Consider the following 20,934-nt stretch of genomic DNA (forward strand, 5'->3'; position numbering starts at 1 on the left):
AGGCTGTTGAGCAAGAAAGTGTACAGCAGCAATGTCCAAAAGAACTTTCTGAAATGATGGAAATGTTCCATATCTACACTATGGTAGCTGCTTTCCCGTGTGGCTACTTAGCCCTTGAAGTGTGACTAGAGCAACTGAGGAGCTGAATGCTTAATTTTATTTAACTTGAGTTAATTTAAATTCGAATAGCTATATGTGGCTTAGTGACTACTGAATTGGACAGTGAAGGTTGATGGCAATCAAAAATTATTTTGTTAAGAGTATTATCAAAAAAGAAACTTGCTGAAACTGAAAATACTGCCTGAGATTTGGACATGCATGTCCATGGAAAGGCTTCCAATCTTTTAGACAAAGAAGAGACAAAGCTCTTATCTTTTAGACCAATGGTCTTCAGACTGCTTTGATCCTAGTGTAATAAACTACCAGTGAAAATTTTAAACATCCCAAATATAAGTGTATTTATTTACCTACCAAACATATACAATTGGCAATCTGAACATTAAATATTAGAAAGTGTCAATTTCTCTGTAAATTAAAAAAGCAATAAACATCAATGATTAAGGGTTCTAATATTTTCTGGTTACCTTCAATATCAACAATGGTTGCATATTGCTTGGGATACCACTATATAACACTACATAGCTAATATAATACAGTTTGTCTGATATCAGGTTACTGTAATAATATGAGGGAGACAAAATAACTGCAGAAATAATCACTCATCAGTGTAGATTATCAAAACTAAAAAAAGTGGTATTACTTCATGTGGCTTAGGAAGTTCACATTCTATGTATCTGGTAGTCCTCTAGAGTTAAAAAGGACAATCTGGTTATATGTCAATTATATCTCAATTAAAAAAAAAAGGATAATCTATTCAAATCTAACATCTCAATATATATCTAATCTGCCTCCATCTCCTTCATAAAAACAGGTTATTTATTTATGCTAACTGTCACTGAAGTGGAAATATCCGAAGTAATCACACCAGACCTTCACTTGAAAATTCTTTTAAATGACACAGTACTATATATTAGAACTGATGCAAAAATACAATTGTTCTACGTGAATCATCTCCTGATTTTACTCAAAACCATTTTCTGGTTCCCTAATTACCAAACAAAACCCATTTCTACCTTTAGTACTAGATCGTATACTAATCACACACCATAACAGCTTAAATTTTAAGATTTTTGTTTAAAAAAAAATTAGTTCAACAACTTTATTGAAGTGAAGAAAAATGAAGATCTGTATTTTACATGCTTTAGCGAGTCTGTTAATGAAGCTTCTTTTCTTCTTTGGTCTATGAAATTCTGTTTATCCATACATGGTCAAATACAAAGAAGACAGCAACATATGGAAGAAATCCAGAAAGCATAACTGTAAACTAGTGCCATTCACAGGATCCAACTGTATCCTATCATCTGGTTTTGCAAGTATCCTCATGGGATCCATGGAAAACAAATTAGTCCAGGAATTTCAAACTTTTCTTAAGAAATCTATTCCAAATGGCCACTTTCCTCCATGCACTTTACTTAAGCAGGACTTTCCCATGCACTTTACTTAAGCAGGTCACATCAGCATATTTTAAGATTAAACACATAATTTCATACCAAAGGAATGAATCAAGGGCACTTTCAACTGAGTTTCTCTCTGAAAAATAGAACTAAAGTCTATTATATTGTCCATGCATAATTAATTAATTAAGGGCTCTTTTGGATTCCTGGATTCCAGAAACCCACACCTTTTTCTAATATTTTCAGTTTTTCAATCTGAGAAAAAGTCAAACTTTCACTGTTTATACAGCTTCAGTTCTTCCATTTTTTGAAAGACTATTAAATACACTACACTTTTCTGACAATGTTTGAGTCGTTTTTTAAGATAAATAAAAAGTGTTAATTAACTATATTAAAATTTTAGGAGAGAGTTAAAATTTTCTGTCAAGAGTTTATCTCCACCTATACTTGCTCAGGAGGTGACATTATAGCCAAAGCTCTGAAGAAACTTGAACAGTAGGTATTTTAACAGCCTGTGATATTCCACTTAGCTCAAACACAAAATCTACTTTGATTATTTAATAACCCAAAAGACAAACATCATCTTAAATACTTTATTATGTTCAACAAGAAACTTAAAGAGGCAATGACCAAGTTATGTTTAAAGACTACTTCCTTCTCATCAAGACCCAGAACTAGTTGAGAAGAAACTTGATCCAAATATTTTAATTCTGCCTTCTTCTCTCTGAACCACTACACCTCATGCCCCTGTCTCCTTACACTGAGATCTTAATTCCCTTGTTGCTTTCATTTTATACCAGCAACCACCCTCCCAAATCCTTTCTTTTCCTTTCCAGCTTAGACACCTTTCCATAAAATTCATAAACTTCAACTTCAACAGGAATTTCCATGCCATCTGATAATCCTTTTATTTGCTCCTTCATCTCATGCCTCTTGCAGTATGGCTTTTATTTGCTACTTCAACCCATGTCCCTCCCAGTATGGCTCTTCCCAAGCTCTACCTTACAATCTCTGCCACGATGCTCAGCTAAGTACTTGATCTCCACTGGAAGATGGGAGTATCCCCAACTTGTTGTTCCTGTTTATTTTTTTTAATTTTTTAAAATTAAAATATAGTTGATTTACGTTTTAGGTGTACAGCAAAGTGTGTGTGTGTGTGTGTGTGTGTGTATGTATTCTTTTTTCAGATTCTTTTCCATTATAGGTTATTACAAGTTACTGAATATAGTTCCCTGTGCTATACAATAGGTTCTTGTTGTTTATCTATTTTATATATAGTGGTGTGTATCCGTTAATCCCAAATTACTAATTAATCCCCACCCCTCCCCCTTTGGTAACCATAAGTTTGTCTTCTAAGTCTGTGAATCTGTTTCTGTTTTGTAAATAAATTCATTCATATCATTTTTTTAGATTCCACATATAGGGTGATATCATACGTTATTTGTCTTTCTCTTTCTGACTTACTTAGTACAGTTATTTCTAGGTCCATCCATGTTCCTGCAAGTGGCATTATTTCATTCTTTTTTATGGCTGAGTAACACCCCCCCACCCCCCCACCCCCCCACATCTTCTTTATCCATGCACCTGTCAGTGGACATTTAGGTTGCTTCCATGTCGTGGCTAGCGTAAATAAATGTTGCTATGAACACTAGGGTGCATGTATCTTTTCAAATTTAAGAGTTTCTTCCAGCTGTATGCTCAGGAGTGGGATTGCTGGATCACATGGTAGCTCTATTTTTAGTTTTTTAAGGAACCTCCACAGTGTTCTCCATAGTGGCTACATCAATTCACACTTCCACCATCAGTGTAGAGGGTTCCCAAGAGCATCCTAATTTGTTTGAAGCAATACTGAGTCTTCCCTCCTGTTCAGTGGAATAGATACCTTTTTTTCCCTAAGACTAATTTCTCAAACCATGCTGGGGATCTGACCAATTTCCATCTTGACAACTATTTAGACTATTTCCCCAGTATCTTCAATCTCTCATCTCTTAGGGAATGATTCCCCATAGAATACAAACATTCTCAGGTCTTTTTTGGAAATAAAAACTAAACCACTGTCTCTGTCTCCTACACTCAACCTGTAGGTATTGCTTCTCATCCCTTCCTTCACAGCTATCCCCAGCTTCACTGCCTCACAAGTCACTTTGCAATCCACTGTCATCTTGCCCTCTATTCCTACTATTTCACTAAAATATACCTTGCCAAGGTTACCTCTATACCATGCAATGGCAGCATCTTCCTCACTAAATAATTGTCTGCTATATCCTTCACATGACTGTGACATCCTTGAGAACTCTGACTGTGTCCATCATCCTTGTAGCCCCCAAACCTGATAAAAGACAAGCACTCAAATATCTGTTCTGTGTATGAGTGGTTCAAAAAATTAACAAAATTGGACCACCATTAACAGGAGAATTTCCTAATCGGACTCTATAAAAATGTTCCAAGGAGTCATAAGATGTTATTCATTGCTTTCACTTCTCACCTCCAAAATTTTTTTTACCCATTTAATCTAAAATAATGATTTATTGGACTTCATGGACCAAGAAAAAAAGTTTGGAAGGGGACCAACATAAGGCTGCCAATTAAGAACTCGAAAAAAAAATCTAGCACTGTCATTTCACAAAAGAAACTAACACGGATTTAGTCTCAGAATAAAGGACAGTCTTTTCCTAGGAGATAGCTGGCAACCTTTCACTGACAGGAAATATGATATAAAAATTCTCATATATAACAAAATTATAAAATTTGCTACCATATATACAACACTGTATGTAATATTTTTCTTAAAAAATTTTGTTAATCTGAGCATCTAGATTTGAGATTGGAATATGAAGTAGAGCTCAAGTGTTCAATTTTTTCTCACTTTATTTTAATCAGCCTATTGGGAAAATATATATATGAATAAAAGTGAAAGTAACATGGTACCATTTCATTCAATTTGAAATATTCTGAAAGAACTAAGGAAAAACAGTTCACTCTCCTATTTTCTTCCCACAAAAACAGGATGAAACCAGTCTGCAGCAGGCCAGAAACACTACAGAGGAGTGGTTCACAAAGTATAGTACCCAGACTGTCAGCTGCATAGTCTGGGAACTTAAATTAATGCAAATTCTTTGGGCCCTGCCTCAAACTTACTAAAGAGAAAATTATGGGGAGGGGGACTCAACAATTTGAGTAAGGTTTCCAAGTGACTGTGATGCACACTGAACTTTGAGGACCACTGGTATAGAGAACTACAGAACCAGAACGTCAGCTCACATTTGGAACGGTACAGCTGAGGTTCCTAAGGCCATAGATAGGAGGTTGGGAATTAATCTTAGAAGACTTCTATCTAGTACTGAAAGTTCACTCAAATCAGAACCACTGATATACCGGAAACTCAGAATCATTTTGCTGTTCAGAGTAGATAGTTTCTCCTTCCTTCCAAGACTGTGAATGTGAAGGAATTTCTTCTTTAATATACAAGCCTCTTGCAAATAAATAATGCTCAGGGAAGAGATTATGAGACTGTGGTCTTTGTTAAAATTTCACTCCCTATTTGGCCATATCACAGGATGTTTCTTCTCTTCTTCTTTTTAACAGTTGGAAGTGTTCCAGAAAGCCTTCAGGTCAGGGAAATTGCAGACATTTGCCTTTTGAAACTTAGGACTGTGTGTTTTTCCTGGTCTAATATGTCTGGGCTGAGATGTAATACTTCTGATCACTCTTCACAGAAAGAATTTAAGAGTTTCCAAGAGCAGATCATCTGCCAGATTATCGAGCTTGGTGAAAAGCCAGTCAACTGTAAAAGAAAATTACATTCTATTCTCTAACAACATCGAATGACTGCGAACATGTCATGGTCTCTCCTTGGTAAGTAGAGAAAAGAGTTCAGATGATCTTCATCTTGTTTCCAGTATATCAAGGAATACCTTCAAGGTACAGTCAGGAAAGAGGACTTCTCTGGGATTCTAATCAGAATTAACCCAGCTCTCAAATGTTAATGTTTCACTTTTGGTAAAAGGGGGAGATTTAACAGTGGTACACAAGACCTTGTCTTAAAAGTCATACTGGAGATACCCTTAGTCCTAATTACTCCTTTGTTTTCAAAAAAGGGAGAGCTAGGAAGATATTCACAATAGAAGAGGACACTTGTGTTACCTCAAAGGAAGGGAAAGTAAGTTTAGACAGGATTATTTTGGAGATAGATCAATGTAAATAGAATTCTGACAAACTGAGAGCCTCTCCCATCACCTTTAACAGATGCCAGCCTGGGAGGAATGATCTGCAATGTAAGGGATTATTACCAAGACAAGAAACTTCTCCAAATTAAGAAGGAAAAGATAGTAAGTATTAAGATAGTCAAAGCACTTCAATGAAATCTGAACAATTAATGAGCATAAAAGACACGTTCAATCTCATAAGAAATCAAAGAAACTGAAATGATGAAATGTCCTTCTGCACACACACACGTGCATGCACACAAGCGCACACAAGAGAAATGAGTACTTCTGTTCACCAAAAGATACATACAAGAATATTTATGTTAGTCAAAAACTGAAAATCCAAATGCTTATCTACAATGGAAGGGATATGCTGTGATATATTCATACAGTGGAATATTAGGCAACAGTGAAAAGAACTACAGCTACACAACATGAATAAACACCACACTCAGTGAAAGAAATCAGATTAGAAATATAAAACTGAAGGTAAAGAATAAACAAAATTAATCTATGCAGACAGAAGTCAGAAGGGTGTTTACATTTGGGAGTAGGTATAATACTGAGTGACAGAAGGCACAAGGAAGCCTTCCAGGATCCTAGAAACATACTATATCTTAATCTGGGTGGTGGTTACTTGTATATATGAATACACATATAAAAACTCATCAAGTTCTATGCTTAAATTTGTGCCCTTTTTAGTATACAAACTACACATCACTTTTAAAAATTCTGCTCAAGACAAAATAATCAACAAAACTTCAAAAAAGATCATCAAATTTAAATTTCAAAGATTCTCAAATTTAGAATTATTCCACTTAATCTATGATACTGTTTTAAAAAACTTCAGACAAAAAAAAAAGCCAAAACGTCAAAGATCCTCAAACTTTGAAATATCCCAACTAAACACTAAGTCTTTTAAATTTTTAAAAATTATTTCACTCATTCAAGAAATATTGGATGCTAACGTATAACAGGTGCAGTTCTAGGCACTTAGCTTGAAGCAGTGGATAAAGTGAAGTTCCTACACTTACAGAGCTTACACATTTGGCGCCTGGGGTAGGAATTAGAAGTTTAAAGGCCTCGTTAAGAAAGCAACTTTTTGGGTTTCCCTGGTGGCACAGTGGTTAAGACTCTGCCTGCCAACGCAGTGGACCTGGGTTCAAGCCCTGGTCCAGGAAGATCCCACATGCCATGGAACAACTAAGCCCGTGTGCCACAATATTGAGCCTGTGCTCTAGAGCCCGCGAGCCATGATTATTGAGCCCACGTGCCACAACTACTGAAGCCCATGCACCTAGGGCCTATGCTCCGCAACAAGAGAAGCCATTGCAATGAGAAGCCCATGCACCACAACAAAGAGTAGCCTCACTCACAGCAACTAGAGAAAGCCCGTGCACAGCACCAAAGACCCAACACAGCCAATAAATAAATAAATAAATAAAATTTAAAAAAATAAAAAGAAAGAAAGAAACTTTTAAGCAGAGAACTGATGAAAATTAGGAAGCAGGCCATAAGGATATCTCAGGGAAAACTACTGCAAGAGAAACAGAAGTGGAAGGCCCCTGGGGTGCAAGTAGGATCAGCCTGTTCAGAGAACAGCAAGGAGGTTGGTTTGGTCAGAGCAGAGTAAGCCAAATATAGTGGATAAGTGTAAGAACTAGGTTGGGGGGGAACGGGGAGATACAGCAACCCCTCATTGTTTGAGCAAATACTTTGTTGCAGAGTATGTTAAACTAGATTTCTATGTGATGAATTCCTTAGATTGCACGTGCCAATACTTTCATCTGTTCAGATACCAGCAACCATCACTACACTGGGTGAATCAAGAGAGCTAGAAATATTGTCCATTTGCCTTTATGATTATTATAGTAAAATAAAACACAGTAAGATACAAAACTTTTATGAGTTAATTGGCTCCCATCATCCACCAAGCAGTTTACTGGCATTTCAAGCCTAGTACGTAATGCTCAGTCAATACATCGAGTCTAGCTTAACAATTCAAATCTAATAAGCAACAGCAAATGTCATGTGTCTACCATTTGATATTTTTGAAGTAAAACAAACAAACAAAAACTTCTCTTAAGTATTCCCTTAGCTAGCATCAGACAGAAAGCCTTATGACCTAATTTTATGTTTTTTTTAAACTAAACTTTCATATATTACGTAACTATGAAGAGATGATTTCACTGATCAAATTATTTTGTCCTCATTTTGTCTAAATTGTGTAATTGGAAAAACTATCTCCATATGTAAGATTTTTAAAGGAAAAGGCAATATAAATCAAAGAAAACTAACAATTTGTTGGACCAAAGATTATTAAAAAGTAAAGCTAAACCACTTATTAAGAACTGGTTAATCTGTTAAACTAACACTTATTAAGTATCTACAGTATAGAGAGAGTATAATTGATACAATACAGACTAAACCAGTGTGCTCAGATTTGTAGCTAGTTCTGGTACTCTACCTACATGATCTTAGGCATATCAACATCTCTGTGCCTCAATTTCCAAATTTGTAAAATGGGGATAATAACACTTACCTCATAAAGTTACTGAAAGAATTAAATAAGTAAATACATCTAAAATGTTTAAAATAGTACCTGGAAGATGTTAATGACTCACTAAGTGTTGTTTTATTATTAATGTAGACCTGGCATTATGCTATGCGCTAAAACTACAAAGACGACTCAGAAAATTTCCTCACCAGCACTAATCACACCAAGAACACCACTGGCAGATACATGACCATTAATATTTAACTGGTATTTTACACTAAATATTCCTAATCTTAGGAATCTACACTGTGGGGTTCCCTTAACATTTCTACATACCTAGTTACTAATCCTGGATTTAAATACTTAAGAAAGTTAAAAGTTTACCTTCTTGCTTAGGGTTAAAATATGCAATATACGACAAAATAAATAAGCAAAGTAGTATAGTATCAAGTTTTTAGAACACACTTTTGCAGGTAATTTGAAATATCAAGCTCCATGAAGGATATTTTTAAAATTCCTAAAACAGAGAAAACTTTAAAAGGAGAAATAAAATATCTAGCTCCAGCATCACCACCTCAAAAAAACATGCTCCTGCCAAAATTGTTCACTCTTCTGCTTATATGTGCTGTGTATTACTGTATCAATCCACCAACAATTTTTTCAGTCAATAGTTTAGAGCAGTGCTGCCCAACAAAAATGTAATGTGAGCCACATAAATAATTTAAAAATTTCAGTAGCCACTTCAGAAAGTGAAAACAGATGAAATTAACGTATTTTATTTAACCCAATAGAACCAATTATCATTACTGCAAAATGTAATCAATAGAAAAATTTACTAATGAAGTAACATTCTTTTTTACAAACTAAGTCTTCAAAATCTGGGGTGTATTTTATACTTGCATAACATCTCAATTTGGACTACCCACATTTTAAGAGGTCAAACAGCCACATGTGGCTACCCACCTACTCTACTGGACAGTGTAGAGCTAGAGAGTCTAGCATTTTGCTATATGGGCCAGCAACATCAGCATCACCTTGGATTTTGTTAGACATACTGAATCTCAGCCCACCTCAGACCTTCTGGAACAGTAACTAAATTTAACACGCTCCCCAGGTGACCTGAATGCAAATTAAAGGTTGAGAAGTACTAAATTAGAACACTCACAGCTTGGAAGCCTTAGCAAATTGCTATTGCCATTCAACTACCATGTGGTACCATGTCACTCACTAATACAGATCACTGTATTTCAATAATAATGGCTTTCACACGAATCATGTTTTCTCTATGCTGTCCAACAGAATTTTCTGCAATGGTGAAAATATATCTGTGCTGCCCCAAATGGTAGCCACTTGCCACATATGACTACTGACCACTTGAAATTGACTGGTGCAACTGAGAAAGTGAATTTTTAGTTTCATTGACTTTTAACTGATTCAAACTTAAATAGCAACATATGGCAAGTAGTTACCATACTGCAGCGAAACTCCAGATATTACTACATCACAGTATACTCTCTAGGAGGGTCCTCAAGACAAATGTATAAGGTTCCAATGAAGAAAATTCCTTTAATTACCTGTACTTCTCTCAATAAATCAATCTCTCTTTTCATCAACAACTGTGTTTATCACTTTATATTGGCTAAGGCCATAACTAAAATATACCTCTATGGAAACATAACACAAGTTATAGAATGTGTTTTGTATCTGTTGACATTACCCCACCTATCATCAATTAACAGTATACATACCTGTACAGTCTTTTTTATTCTATGGGAAGGACCTGGATACTCTGGAGAATACAAATCTGTGAGGAATAATGAGTTGATTAATGTTGACTTTCCCAGTCCAGATTCACCTAAAAGAAATAGAGGGGGAAATCTATTAAGCTCAGCCACTTTATCAAGCAAGCTTAACTATTCAACCAATGTTATAATCAAACTCACTTTTATGCAAGTACTTCTTGGTAGGACAAGGAAACGCCATTAGAAAATATACTATATCGGGCTTCCCTGGTGGCATGCCTGCCAATGCAGTGAACATGGGTTGCAGCCCTGGGCCACGAAGATCCCACGTTGAGGAGCAACTAAGTCTGTGTGCCACAACTACTGAGCCTGTGCTCTAGCGCCCATGAGCCACAACTATTGAGCCCATGTGCCAAGAGTAGCCCCCACTCTCCACAACTACAGAAGACCTGATACAGTCAATAAATTAAAAATAAAATAAAATTTAAAAATAAGCCAAAAATCATTAAAAAAAAAAAAGAAAGAAAAAAGAAAATATACTATAAACACTCTCTGTTAGAATAAGTTCTTTGCCTTCATTTTCTTATCAAATTAGACTCATGCTTCCTAGGATTTTTAGCTTTATAATGTGTTCTTTAAAAGTAATGTATCTGATACAACAGTCACCATTTTTAACAGTAATGCATTCCTAGAGAAAAAAGTTAGCCATGAAGGAAACATCCCAGTTGGATTATATATTTCTGCTTAGTGAAATAAAACATAAAAAGTATAAACATTTATTATAGACAATTAATGAATGACCAAGGCAAGAAATCATGCAGCTAGGACTTCCCTGGTGGCACAGTGGTTAAGAATTCGCCTGCCAATGCAGGGGACATGGGTTCGAGCCCTGGTCCGGGAAGATCCCACATGCCCCAAAGCAACTAAGCCCGTGTGCCACAACTACTGAGCCTGCATGCTGCAACTACTGAAGCCCACATGCCTGGAGCCGATGCTCTGCAACAAGAGAAGCCACTGCAGTGAGAAGCCCACGAACTGCAATGAAGAGCAGCCCCCACTCACAGCAACTAGAGAAAGCCCATATACTGCAACAAAAACCCAATGCAGCCAAAATTAATTAATCAAAAAAAAAAAAAATGGATAGAAGAACCAGACTTAAGATAAATAAGAAAACAGAGGACACAAACAACAATATAAACCAATTGGACCTAAAAAACATGGACAAAATACTCCATCCAACAACACTAAAATACACATTTTTCTCAAGTGCAGAGGGAGTATTTTCCAAAACTGAGCATAAAACCAAGTCTTAATAAATTTTAAAAAGACTTAAATCATACAAAGTATCTTTTCCTATCACAACAAAATGAAGCCTGAGATCAGTAACAGAAAGAAAATGAAAAAATTAACATATATAAGGAAATTAAACAATACACTCAAATAAGGTCAAGTAAGAAATAACAAGGTATATTAGAAAACACCATAAGAAAAAGGAAAATGAAAACACAACATACCAAAGCTTATGAGGCACAGAAAAATCATTTCTAACAGAAAACTCTGTAATGCAAACATATACATAAAACTGAAGATCTGAAATCAACACTCTAACTTTACAACTTAAGGAACTAAAAAATAAAGAATAAACTAAACCCAAAGCCAGCAAAAGTAAGGAAATATTAGGGAGGAGAAAAGTAAAATGGAGAATAGAAAAACAACAGAGAAAAATCAACCAAACAAAAGTTAGTTCTTGGAATAGATCAACAAAATTAACAACGCTTTAGCTAGACTGATTGAGAATAAAAGAAAAGATTAAAATCACTAAAATCTGACAGGAAAGTGTGGCTATTACTCCCAGTTTTACAGAAATAAAAACAATTATAAGAGAGTGCTATTAATAATTGTATACCAATAAACCAGATAATGTAAATGAAATGGACAAATTCCATGAGACAAAAACTTAGAAACAATGAGGAGTTAAGAGAACATATACAGTGAAAGGCAAACAGGTCTCTCAGATACTGATTAAGTGATTTAAAAATGGAAATGATCTAAATAATTAATATGCTTGACTGTCAAAAATAAATATGAAAATTCCTACCCAGAGAATAAACATTTTTCAAATACCTCTGAAGCAATTACATAATAGATCATATTTTGGCTATAATCAATCAATACTGAAAAACACAGAAATCTAGAGATCATATTCTCTGACTACAATGCAGTGAAATTACAAATTAACAACAAAATAACATAATCCATCTGCCCATGTAGGTATAAAACAGTATCTCCCTTCAACTCCTCTTATCTGAAAAACTACTCAAATACAAACAAAATGAGTACTACATACAAAAACCTAAGAGATATGACTGTTGTTCAGAAAAAACCTGTACCTAATTAAGTCTAAAGAAAACAGATCAGAGTAGCTCCAACTATAAACTGGTATCACTTTTCTGAGGAACAATCTGGCAGTCTAACACAACTTAAATGTGCATCCCTCTTGACCCAGCATTTTCACTCTTAGAAATGTACGTTATACAAGCATTTATACGTGTGCCTAAAAATTCAAGGAATTTAAACACTGTTTAATTGTCCATCAATGGTAAACTGTATAAATCATGATAATCACATAGTATGGAATACCCCATACTCTGAAAAATGAGTTAACTTTAGGTACTGACATGAATATACTTGTAACTATAATATATTAAATAATAAGGAAATAAAAATTAACAGAACAGTATTTACAGCACAGTGCCATTTATATAAAAAAAGAAATCTACATGGGAATGACTGCTGTATATAAAATTATAGAAAAATGCCAGAAAACTTGTAACAACTTAATAATGTTTGTCACTAGAGAAGGGAGTAGGACTGAAGGAGGGAGAAAAAGGGACTTCACCTTACCAAATGTCTTTAGAATTTACATCTTGTAGAAAATAAAAATGTTTGTTTTTATAAACTTTTCTTTTTGGGGGGGAATAAACATGTGAGACATGTAAGAACAGAGTAGAAGGGTAAGGTAGGCAACATAATGATTCTAATAGGTACTAGCCTCAAAATAAATAAAAAGAAATGTTGAATGCAGTGAAGTTATGCCTGAGTTTGGACATTAAATTATTTTAATTCCTACCTATCTTTAGTACAGTAATATTTACTTCCAATTCAAAATGTCAGACATCAATCAATTTTTGCTCACTGGCTTTACTGAAGGGAAAGCAATAGTGTTGCTAATGCAAAATGAGATGGACAGACTTAGAGACTGTCATACAGAGCAAAGTAAACCAGAAAGAGAAAAAAAATACAGTATGCTAACTCATATATATGGAATCTGAAGAAACGGTACTGATGAACCCAGTCACAGGGCAAGAGTGGAGATACAGAAGTAGAGAATGGACTTGAGGACATGCGGCTGGGGTGGGGGGCGAAGGGGAAGCTGGGACAAAGTGAGAGAGTAGCACAGACATATTTACACTACCAACTGTAAAATAGATAGCTAGTGGAAGTTGCTGTATAACAAAGGGAGATCAACTCGATGATGGCTGATGCCTTAGAGGCCCAGGACAGGGAGGGGGGGAGGGAGTCGCGGGAGGGAAGGGATATGGGGATATAGGTATAAATACAGCTGATTCACTTTGGTGTACCTCAAAAACTGGTACAAGAGTGTAAAGAAAATATATTCCAATAAAGAGCTTAAAAAAAAGTTAAATTAGTTCCATCAACTCCAACTCTACTTAAAGAATCTGTGGAAACAACTTTAATCATGTTATTTACCATTATTATGTAGGAAACATTGAAGAATAACAAAATTTAGAATCATATATCCTAGCTTAAGGAAACAAAAAATTATTCAATAAATATAAACAAAATACCTAACATTTTCTATTTTTTATAATTAACATAATCAACATTTTGGGAACTGTTAAATGATCCAAATTAATGACACATTTATTTTACTTTGAAATGCACTATATACATTCTGCAACAAAGTTATTATCATTCCCTTACTTTACTGACTTTAAGGGGAAATAACTGGAATTAGATTTTTTCTGTCCTTATTAAAACAAAATATTTTGACACTTACAATTTGAGATGTTAAATACTTCATGAAAATTATAAAATAAGAGTAACTACCTAGAGTCTAATATTACACCTTTAGTTTAACATTATCAGCAGGTTAAAATAACCCATGTCCTCTTTATCTTTGAAGTCTAGCCCATAAAAGCCACACCATCCATCGTTTAAGAATATTACATTTCAGGGCTTCCTAGGTGGTGCAGTGGTTAAGAATCCGCCTGCCAATGCAGGGAACAAGGATTCGATCCCTGCTCCAGGAAGATCCCACATGCCGCGGAGCATCTAAGCCCGTGCACCACGACTATTGAGCCTGCACTTTAAAGCCTGTGAGCCACAACTATTGAGCCCATGTGCTGCAACTACTGAAGCCCAGGCGCCTAGAGCCCATGCTCTGCAACAAGAGAAGCCACGGCAATGAGGAGCCCGTGCACCACAAGGAAGAGTAGCCCCCACTCACCACAACTAAAAGAAAGCCCACGCACAGCAAAAAAGACCCAACACAGGCAATAAAATTAATTAATTAAAAAAAGAATATTACATTTCAAGCCTAAGAATGAACACTCATGAAATGTTTGTTCATAAGGTTTTGAAGAAAGTTGCATCAATAATTATTTATAACAGTTAAAGTCATATTCCTTTAGGTCCTTGGGATTATAAGGGCTCTGAGAAGTCCTACAATTAAAGAAACTGCTTATCTGTTTTACTCAGCACCTCCTCAATTCTACAGCCTTAGATCATTTCCTCCAACCCCCCTGATTTATTAATATCTGACACATGAAACACACTGAGACATTATACTGTATAATTCTTCGGTAAATTATTTTTCCTTAACCATATATAGTTATAGCAACTGATATAAATAATTGTATTATATTAGTTAAGTAGAAAATTCATAGACAGATTAAACCTTGAGGATTTTTTCCTTTGTACACTGCACACAAACATCTAACCAGACACTCCTTCTCAGTTCTACCATTAATGGCTTGGAAAAACCCATTTCATTACACAAACTGTGTAATGTACATATACAATGTGTTCAGCATCACCTTGCTAAATTATGTACACTCTTAAAACATTAGAACTGGAGTATTCCTTAGAGATACCAGAAGACCAGTGTTCTAACTCCCAGTCCTCAATTCTGTTTTTCATGTAAATCTGCTTCTAAACGAAGTCTCCTGATATTCTCCATTGGACTCTCCCATTGGGCAGTGGCTTTCAAACTTATTTTACCACAGTTTGCAGTTACAAACAAACAAACAAACAAAAAAACCCAAACATACATTTTGCATCAAAACCCAGTATACACAAATATATAGGTATACTTATATGTATTGTATAAATGTGTGTACAAATTTAAAAGTTTCATGAAACAATAATCTTGCTAAGTAAAATAGTCTATTTTCTAATCACTTCTATTTTTCAGTTTTTAAAATGATTCACTAAATTGATTTAATGATCCAGCTTGAAAAAAAACCTGCCAAGGAGCAAAAAGGTTTCATTCAGATGAATAACCTCATCCCAACATCTTACAGCTTCTCCACTCCAACAGCTATCCTCTGATGGACTATTACAATTGATAAAAAGCAAAGACACAAATTCATTTTATTACTTATTGAACAGCTGCTAAATGCTACAACTGGGGACATTTTGCCTTCAAAAGTACAATTCTGTTGAGAAACAAGTTAGTTACAGCTAAACAAAAAGTACAGTAGGAATACATAAACAACACCTAAGTACTGCTTGAAGGAATCAAGGATGACTTCACAGAGCAAGCAAGCAACATTTCACTGAGACATGCATAATCAAGCAAACCAGTGAGCATCTAAGTAATGTTAAAATGTGGAACAGCTCTTTTAAAAAGGTGAAATCTTCAACCTCTGGTTTAGCATTTAAATGAAGGGGAAAGGAAATACAGGAGGATAAATAAGCTCAGAAGTAATAAAATAATTAGTATTAGAGAAGTAAAAGGCATCTAGTAAGAGCTAATAGGTAACTGAACATAGATTTAACTGGAGAAAAAACTATTAAAATAAATCAAGGAGTCTACATAGACTATTTCACAGGTATCAAGGTTTCTCACATCTCTTAAAAAAATGAAACTATAAGTCACAGGCAATGAATTATAGGCGTAGCTTCATTTTAAAATGAGGACATGGAATGCCACTGAGCAAACACATGATCAAAAGACCTACATTCCCTTACATTACAGGACTGGCTAATGTTTTGTTAAAATAAAAGGGTTATGGTATTACCTTTTTGTTGTTGTTGTTTTTGGCTGCACCATGCAGCTTAGTTTCCTGACCAGGGATTGAATCCTGGGCCACACAGCAGTGAAAGAGCTGAGTCCTAACCACTGGACTGCCAGGGAATTTCCGGTATTAACATTTTTGATTTCCTGTCCTGACAGTGTTCATTAACTAACCAACTACACTTGCTGTCAGGTAAGAGGAATTTATTATGCTGTATTATGCCATATAAACATAAGCAGATCTGGATCCTAATTCCTTCTCTGTCACTAGGAAACTTAATGACATGGAGGACATCTTGTTCATCTCTAGATTCTGAGGAACTAGAATAGAACCTAGCACTTTGTAAATGGTCATTAAATTATACTGAATAAATAAGAAGAGAATGCAAAGAAAAGATGTAGTCCTTGCCCTCAAAAATCTTAAGTAAAGGGACGTAAGATATGCAAACAAATAATTATAATACAAGGCAGAATTTGATAAAGACCATGAATGAGATACCAAGAGCGACAGGATTTCAGTAAACTGAGAAATCACTCCAGCCTGGAATGAAGGTCACATTTTAAAGAGGCTCTGAAAGAACAGAGTAGCATTTCAACCATCTGGAATATCTGGAGGTATAAGAGGTCACTTTTACCATTTTGCAGCAATAGTGTGGGAAAGAAAGCAAAAAATTTTTAAAAACAGGATCTTTAAGTACTTGCAGGATGTCTAACTATACTGGAGTTCAGGCAAGAGGAAAGCCTGGTGCTTGAGAGGAGCTATAGACCTCACTGTGTTCCTATTTTGTTCCTTGCCTTCCTTCTCTTGTTTTTTCCTGAGGTTTGAAATCAGTTTTACTCAAATTCAAATCTTAAAGTCAACCACAATATGTGACCTCAATAAGATAATTTATTAGCACAGTGCTAATTTTATTAGCTTCTTTTAACAAAATTTATTAGCACAGTCTGATATTAAAAATAAAAGAAATTCAAGTGTTACCTATTATTAAGATACAGATTTTACTTTCAGCTGAGGTAGATATGAGACAGTGTCAAACTGCAACTGTGCAACTCAGATGGGGACTTGAACCCACGTGGCAGGACTCGAACAAGGCCAAAATCCATAGTCTTCCAACTGAGATCACATCCCTGGTTTCAGGACTTAATTAAGCTCAGGTTCTTGATGTCTCATCTCAGAAAGAATTCATTGAGAGACAAAATGATAGGTAAGAAGTGGATTTATTTAGACAGAAATACACTCCACAGACAGAGTGTGGGCCATCTCAGAAGGCAAGAGTGGCACCAGTGTATGCAGTTGTCAGTTTTTATAGGGGTGGGTAATTTCATAGGCTAATGTATGGGAGGAGTATTCCAGCTATTTCAGGAAGTGGCAGGGATTTCCAGGAATTGGGCCGCCAGCCACTTTTTGATCCTTATGGTCAGCCTTGGAACTGACATGGCGCCTATGAGTGTCATTTAGCTTGTTGAAGTGTTTGAGTGTTTACTGAGGCTCAAGGTCTAGTGGAAGACAACTTGTCTGCCATCTTGAACCCATCAGGTTCTAATCAGTTTATGTAATGTCCTAGGGCTATGTCATTCTTTCAAAGGTTTGCCCTGCTGTTTCAAAACCACAGTTCTTAACAATAATGTGTATTAGTGTCCTTTAAGGAGCTATATCAAAATAGATGACTATACCATACCCAAGACCTAAAGCCTAGAATTCAGGCAAGTATTTCCAGATATGCTTGGAAGATGCTTCCCAAAATGGTTTGAAAGGTAGATGAAATTAAGAAACTCTAAGTAAAATACAAGATGACAGTGGGCAAAATGCCAAATTACACCAATGTTTAAAGATGGCCAGAGGAAAGGATCCTAAATAACCACTTAAACCAGGAAGCAGTATCACAAAAACTGAGAAAGAACTGCAAGGAAAAAGTGGTCAACTTTAACCAATGAGAGGTTAAAGGAAAAGCGACAAATGAACAACAAGAAAGCCTTTTACTGACCTTTAATAAAAGCAGTTTTGTATTAAGGAAGGAAGCCAAACAGTGAGAAGTAAGAGATGACAAATTTAAAAGCAAAGATTTATTCTTTCTTTACATCTGGTATGAGGTAAATAAAAATGTTATCAAGGGAGGGTGCTAGTCTTTGTTTTGCTTTTTAATGTGCTTATCTCTGAAGATTTAATCTATCAAGAACACCCTACACTACATTAGATACTCATTATTTCCAAGGTAATCTATACCTCTGGGATTTACTATAAGACAAATCCCTCATCTATTATGAGGAGGTATCATGACATCTTGTCAAAATCTATTAGGGTATCCTTTGACATACAGACTGGTGTACACACTAATCCTAAAATGCAAGCTAAACAGGTTCCCTATGTCTTTGCTCTGTAATTATCTAAACAATGTTTACTTATTGCAATTACAGTAACTGACCTCCAGCACTAACAGCTGAGTAATAATTCTGCTATGTAGCTAGCAGCAAACATTCCAACCAGCCACTGAATAACTACCTCATTCACTAAGTCGAAAAGCTTTCACTTGCTATGCATCTAAAGCTGGGAGGCCTTAACGAGGATGTTTATACTTGTTGTTAAAAGCAGAGATAAAATTACTCTCTGTATAGTCCAGTTCAAGTGGATAACCACCTTTTTTTTTCTTTTTTTTAATCCTCATGTTACCTGCAAAATCTAAATGCCTACTTGGAAAATTTTTTTCACAGTTAATTATTCCAAAATTGGATTACCACAAATTTGTGCTTAAAATGTACAGCCTTACTTAGGCTAGGGTCTGCAACTGTTCCTAGGCTGTACATCAAGTTTCTTTAAGTTCTTCTGCTAAACTGAGAAAGAGCTAAAATCGACAGACAGATACTGTTTATGAGTTCTCTATGTTCCTCTAAATTCTTCACATCATTGCCTCAAATTCTGTTATTCGATAAACATTCCCTCTTAAAAATCAAGTATTCTTATGACTACGATCAGTCTTTCATATGGCAGGGGAAGGATCAGACCTTTCCTCTAATTTCCAATTGTGGCCAGCATTCACTAAGGAAAATAAGTTTTAATTTGGAGGAAAACAGCTAGTTTTAAAATATGTGAATCTTAAAAAGTAAAGATTTTGCCAAAATATCAGAGTGGAGGGCTGTATGATCCTAGAGTGCAGCTTAAAGCCAATGGGCACACTAGAGAGTAAGTAAAAGGAGAGAGGTATCAGGAAGGAGATAGGAGAATAACTAATTATTTTACAGGGATAGCCAGTAGATAGAAGAAGAGAAGCAAGGAGTTGATTTTTTTCTTGAGCAAGAACCACATTCTCCAAAGTGGTGCAAAGGAGAGGCTTTCACAGTCGAAGTGGGCAAAGTTTAATCATTTCAACTAGAATGACTCAAATTCTTCCAAGTTCCATAAATCTTGTATACCAAAATCTACACCCTAAGGACCAGTAGCGGGTTGTATGAATCACACTGGTGATTTCTCATCCATATTTCTTTATATACATACACACACGCACACACACACAAGTATGCACACCATTCACAATAAATAAAACAAAGAAATTGTCATTAGTGGTACTTAATAAAAAGCTAGACAAAAAAATGTCAAATCTGTTATCAAAGGCATGCAAACTAAAATGTGAAACCTTTATCCAATACTAAATTAGCAACATCATTTTGTTTTATTTGGCATTAAAAAAATATTTCTACTTAATAGTTGCAAGAATGAGGTAAACAAGAGCATTCACACATCTCTGGCAAACACAAAGGGAAAAACACAGCAATAATATGTTTAACAATGCAGCAGGGGGAGGAGAGGGGAACATTTCAGGGTACCATAATGGAAACAGGCTGGGATTGTATGATTCACCCATAAAAACAGTATCAGCCATTGAAAATTAGTTTTTAAAAACCCATTTGACATGGGAAAATGGTTGTCACAGCATTAGGTGAAGAAAGTATACAAAAATGTGGTATTACAGTTATGCCTAAGAGACAGAAAATAACCAAAATTAACAATGCTGATCTCCTCCCTCTTCATAAAAAATTTCATCTACTGCCCTATTACATTTCTAATGGAAAACTATTGTGTAACAAGTAGTAGTTTCTACGGGAAGAATATTTTTTAATTACATATCTTAATATATTTGTTATATCAAAAACCATGAATTATCCAAAAATACAACTACATTTCAAAGAAACATATAATCTGAACATTAATGAACACTAATGAATATTTAGAGCAATGCTCTTTAAACTTTAGAGGGGGAGTAAAGGGCAGCTTTTGTCAAAATGCAGATTCTTACATTTCCAGGAATGAACATCCTGAACAGGCAGCCCAGATAATTTTTATTAAAAGGGTCAGGGAAATAAAGCCTTAGAACAATCAAAACGTAGTTCATTTCATTTCTTTGCGTATCTGGCTTTAGATGACTAAAATTTTACAAAGTTTCTTTAGTCCATAATTATCTATAATAATGGCCTAATCAAGAAATACTACTGTTAACTGCTGAATGTGATATTAAATCTGATTTTATTAAAACATGGTTCAACAACAATAAAAGCAAACATCAACCTATGTGAAAAATTTAGAGACTCAAAATTAAATTCTTATTGTCAACCTTTAATAAATCAATCCGTAAGATTCTTTATATCACTGGCATTAAGTACT

At 35.2% G+C, this 20,934-nt stretch overlaps 1 protein-coding gene across 3 annotated transcripts in view; it reads right to left on the reverse strand.

The window, feature by feature from the left end:
* The window catches only part of SEPTIN7 (septin 7), a 69,123-nt gene that overhangs the window by 34,202 nt on the left and 13,987 nt on the right, over positions 1 to 20,934 (reverse strand). For all 3 annotated transcript variants that reach the window (XM_057730406.1, XM_057730404.1, XM_057730405.1), the window contains exon 3: positions 9,965 to 10,071. In XM_057730406.1, coding sequence (XP_057586389.1) covers positions 9,965 to 10,071 — 107 coding nt within the window. The remainder of the gene's footprint in view (positions 1 to 9,964; positions 10,072 to 20,934) is intronic.

The sequence above is a fragment of the Hippopotamus amphibius genome, chromosome 4, assembly GCF_030028045.1.
Source record: "Hippopotamus amphibius kiboko isolate mHipAmp2 chromosome 4, mHipAmp2.hap2, whole genome shotgun sequence".
NCBI lineage: Eukaryota > Metazoa > Chordata > Mammalia > Artiodactyla > Hippopotamidae > Hippopotamus > Hippopotamus amphibius.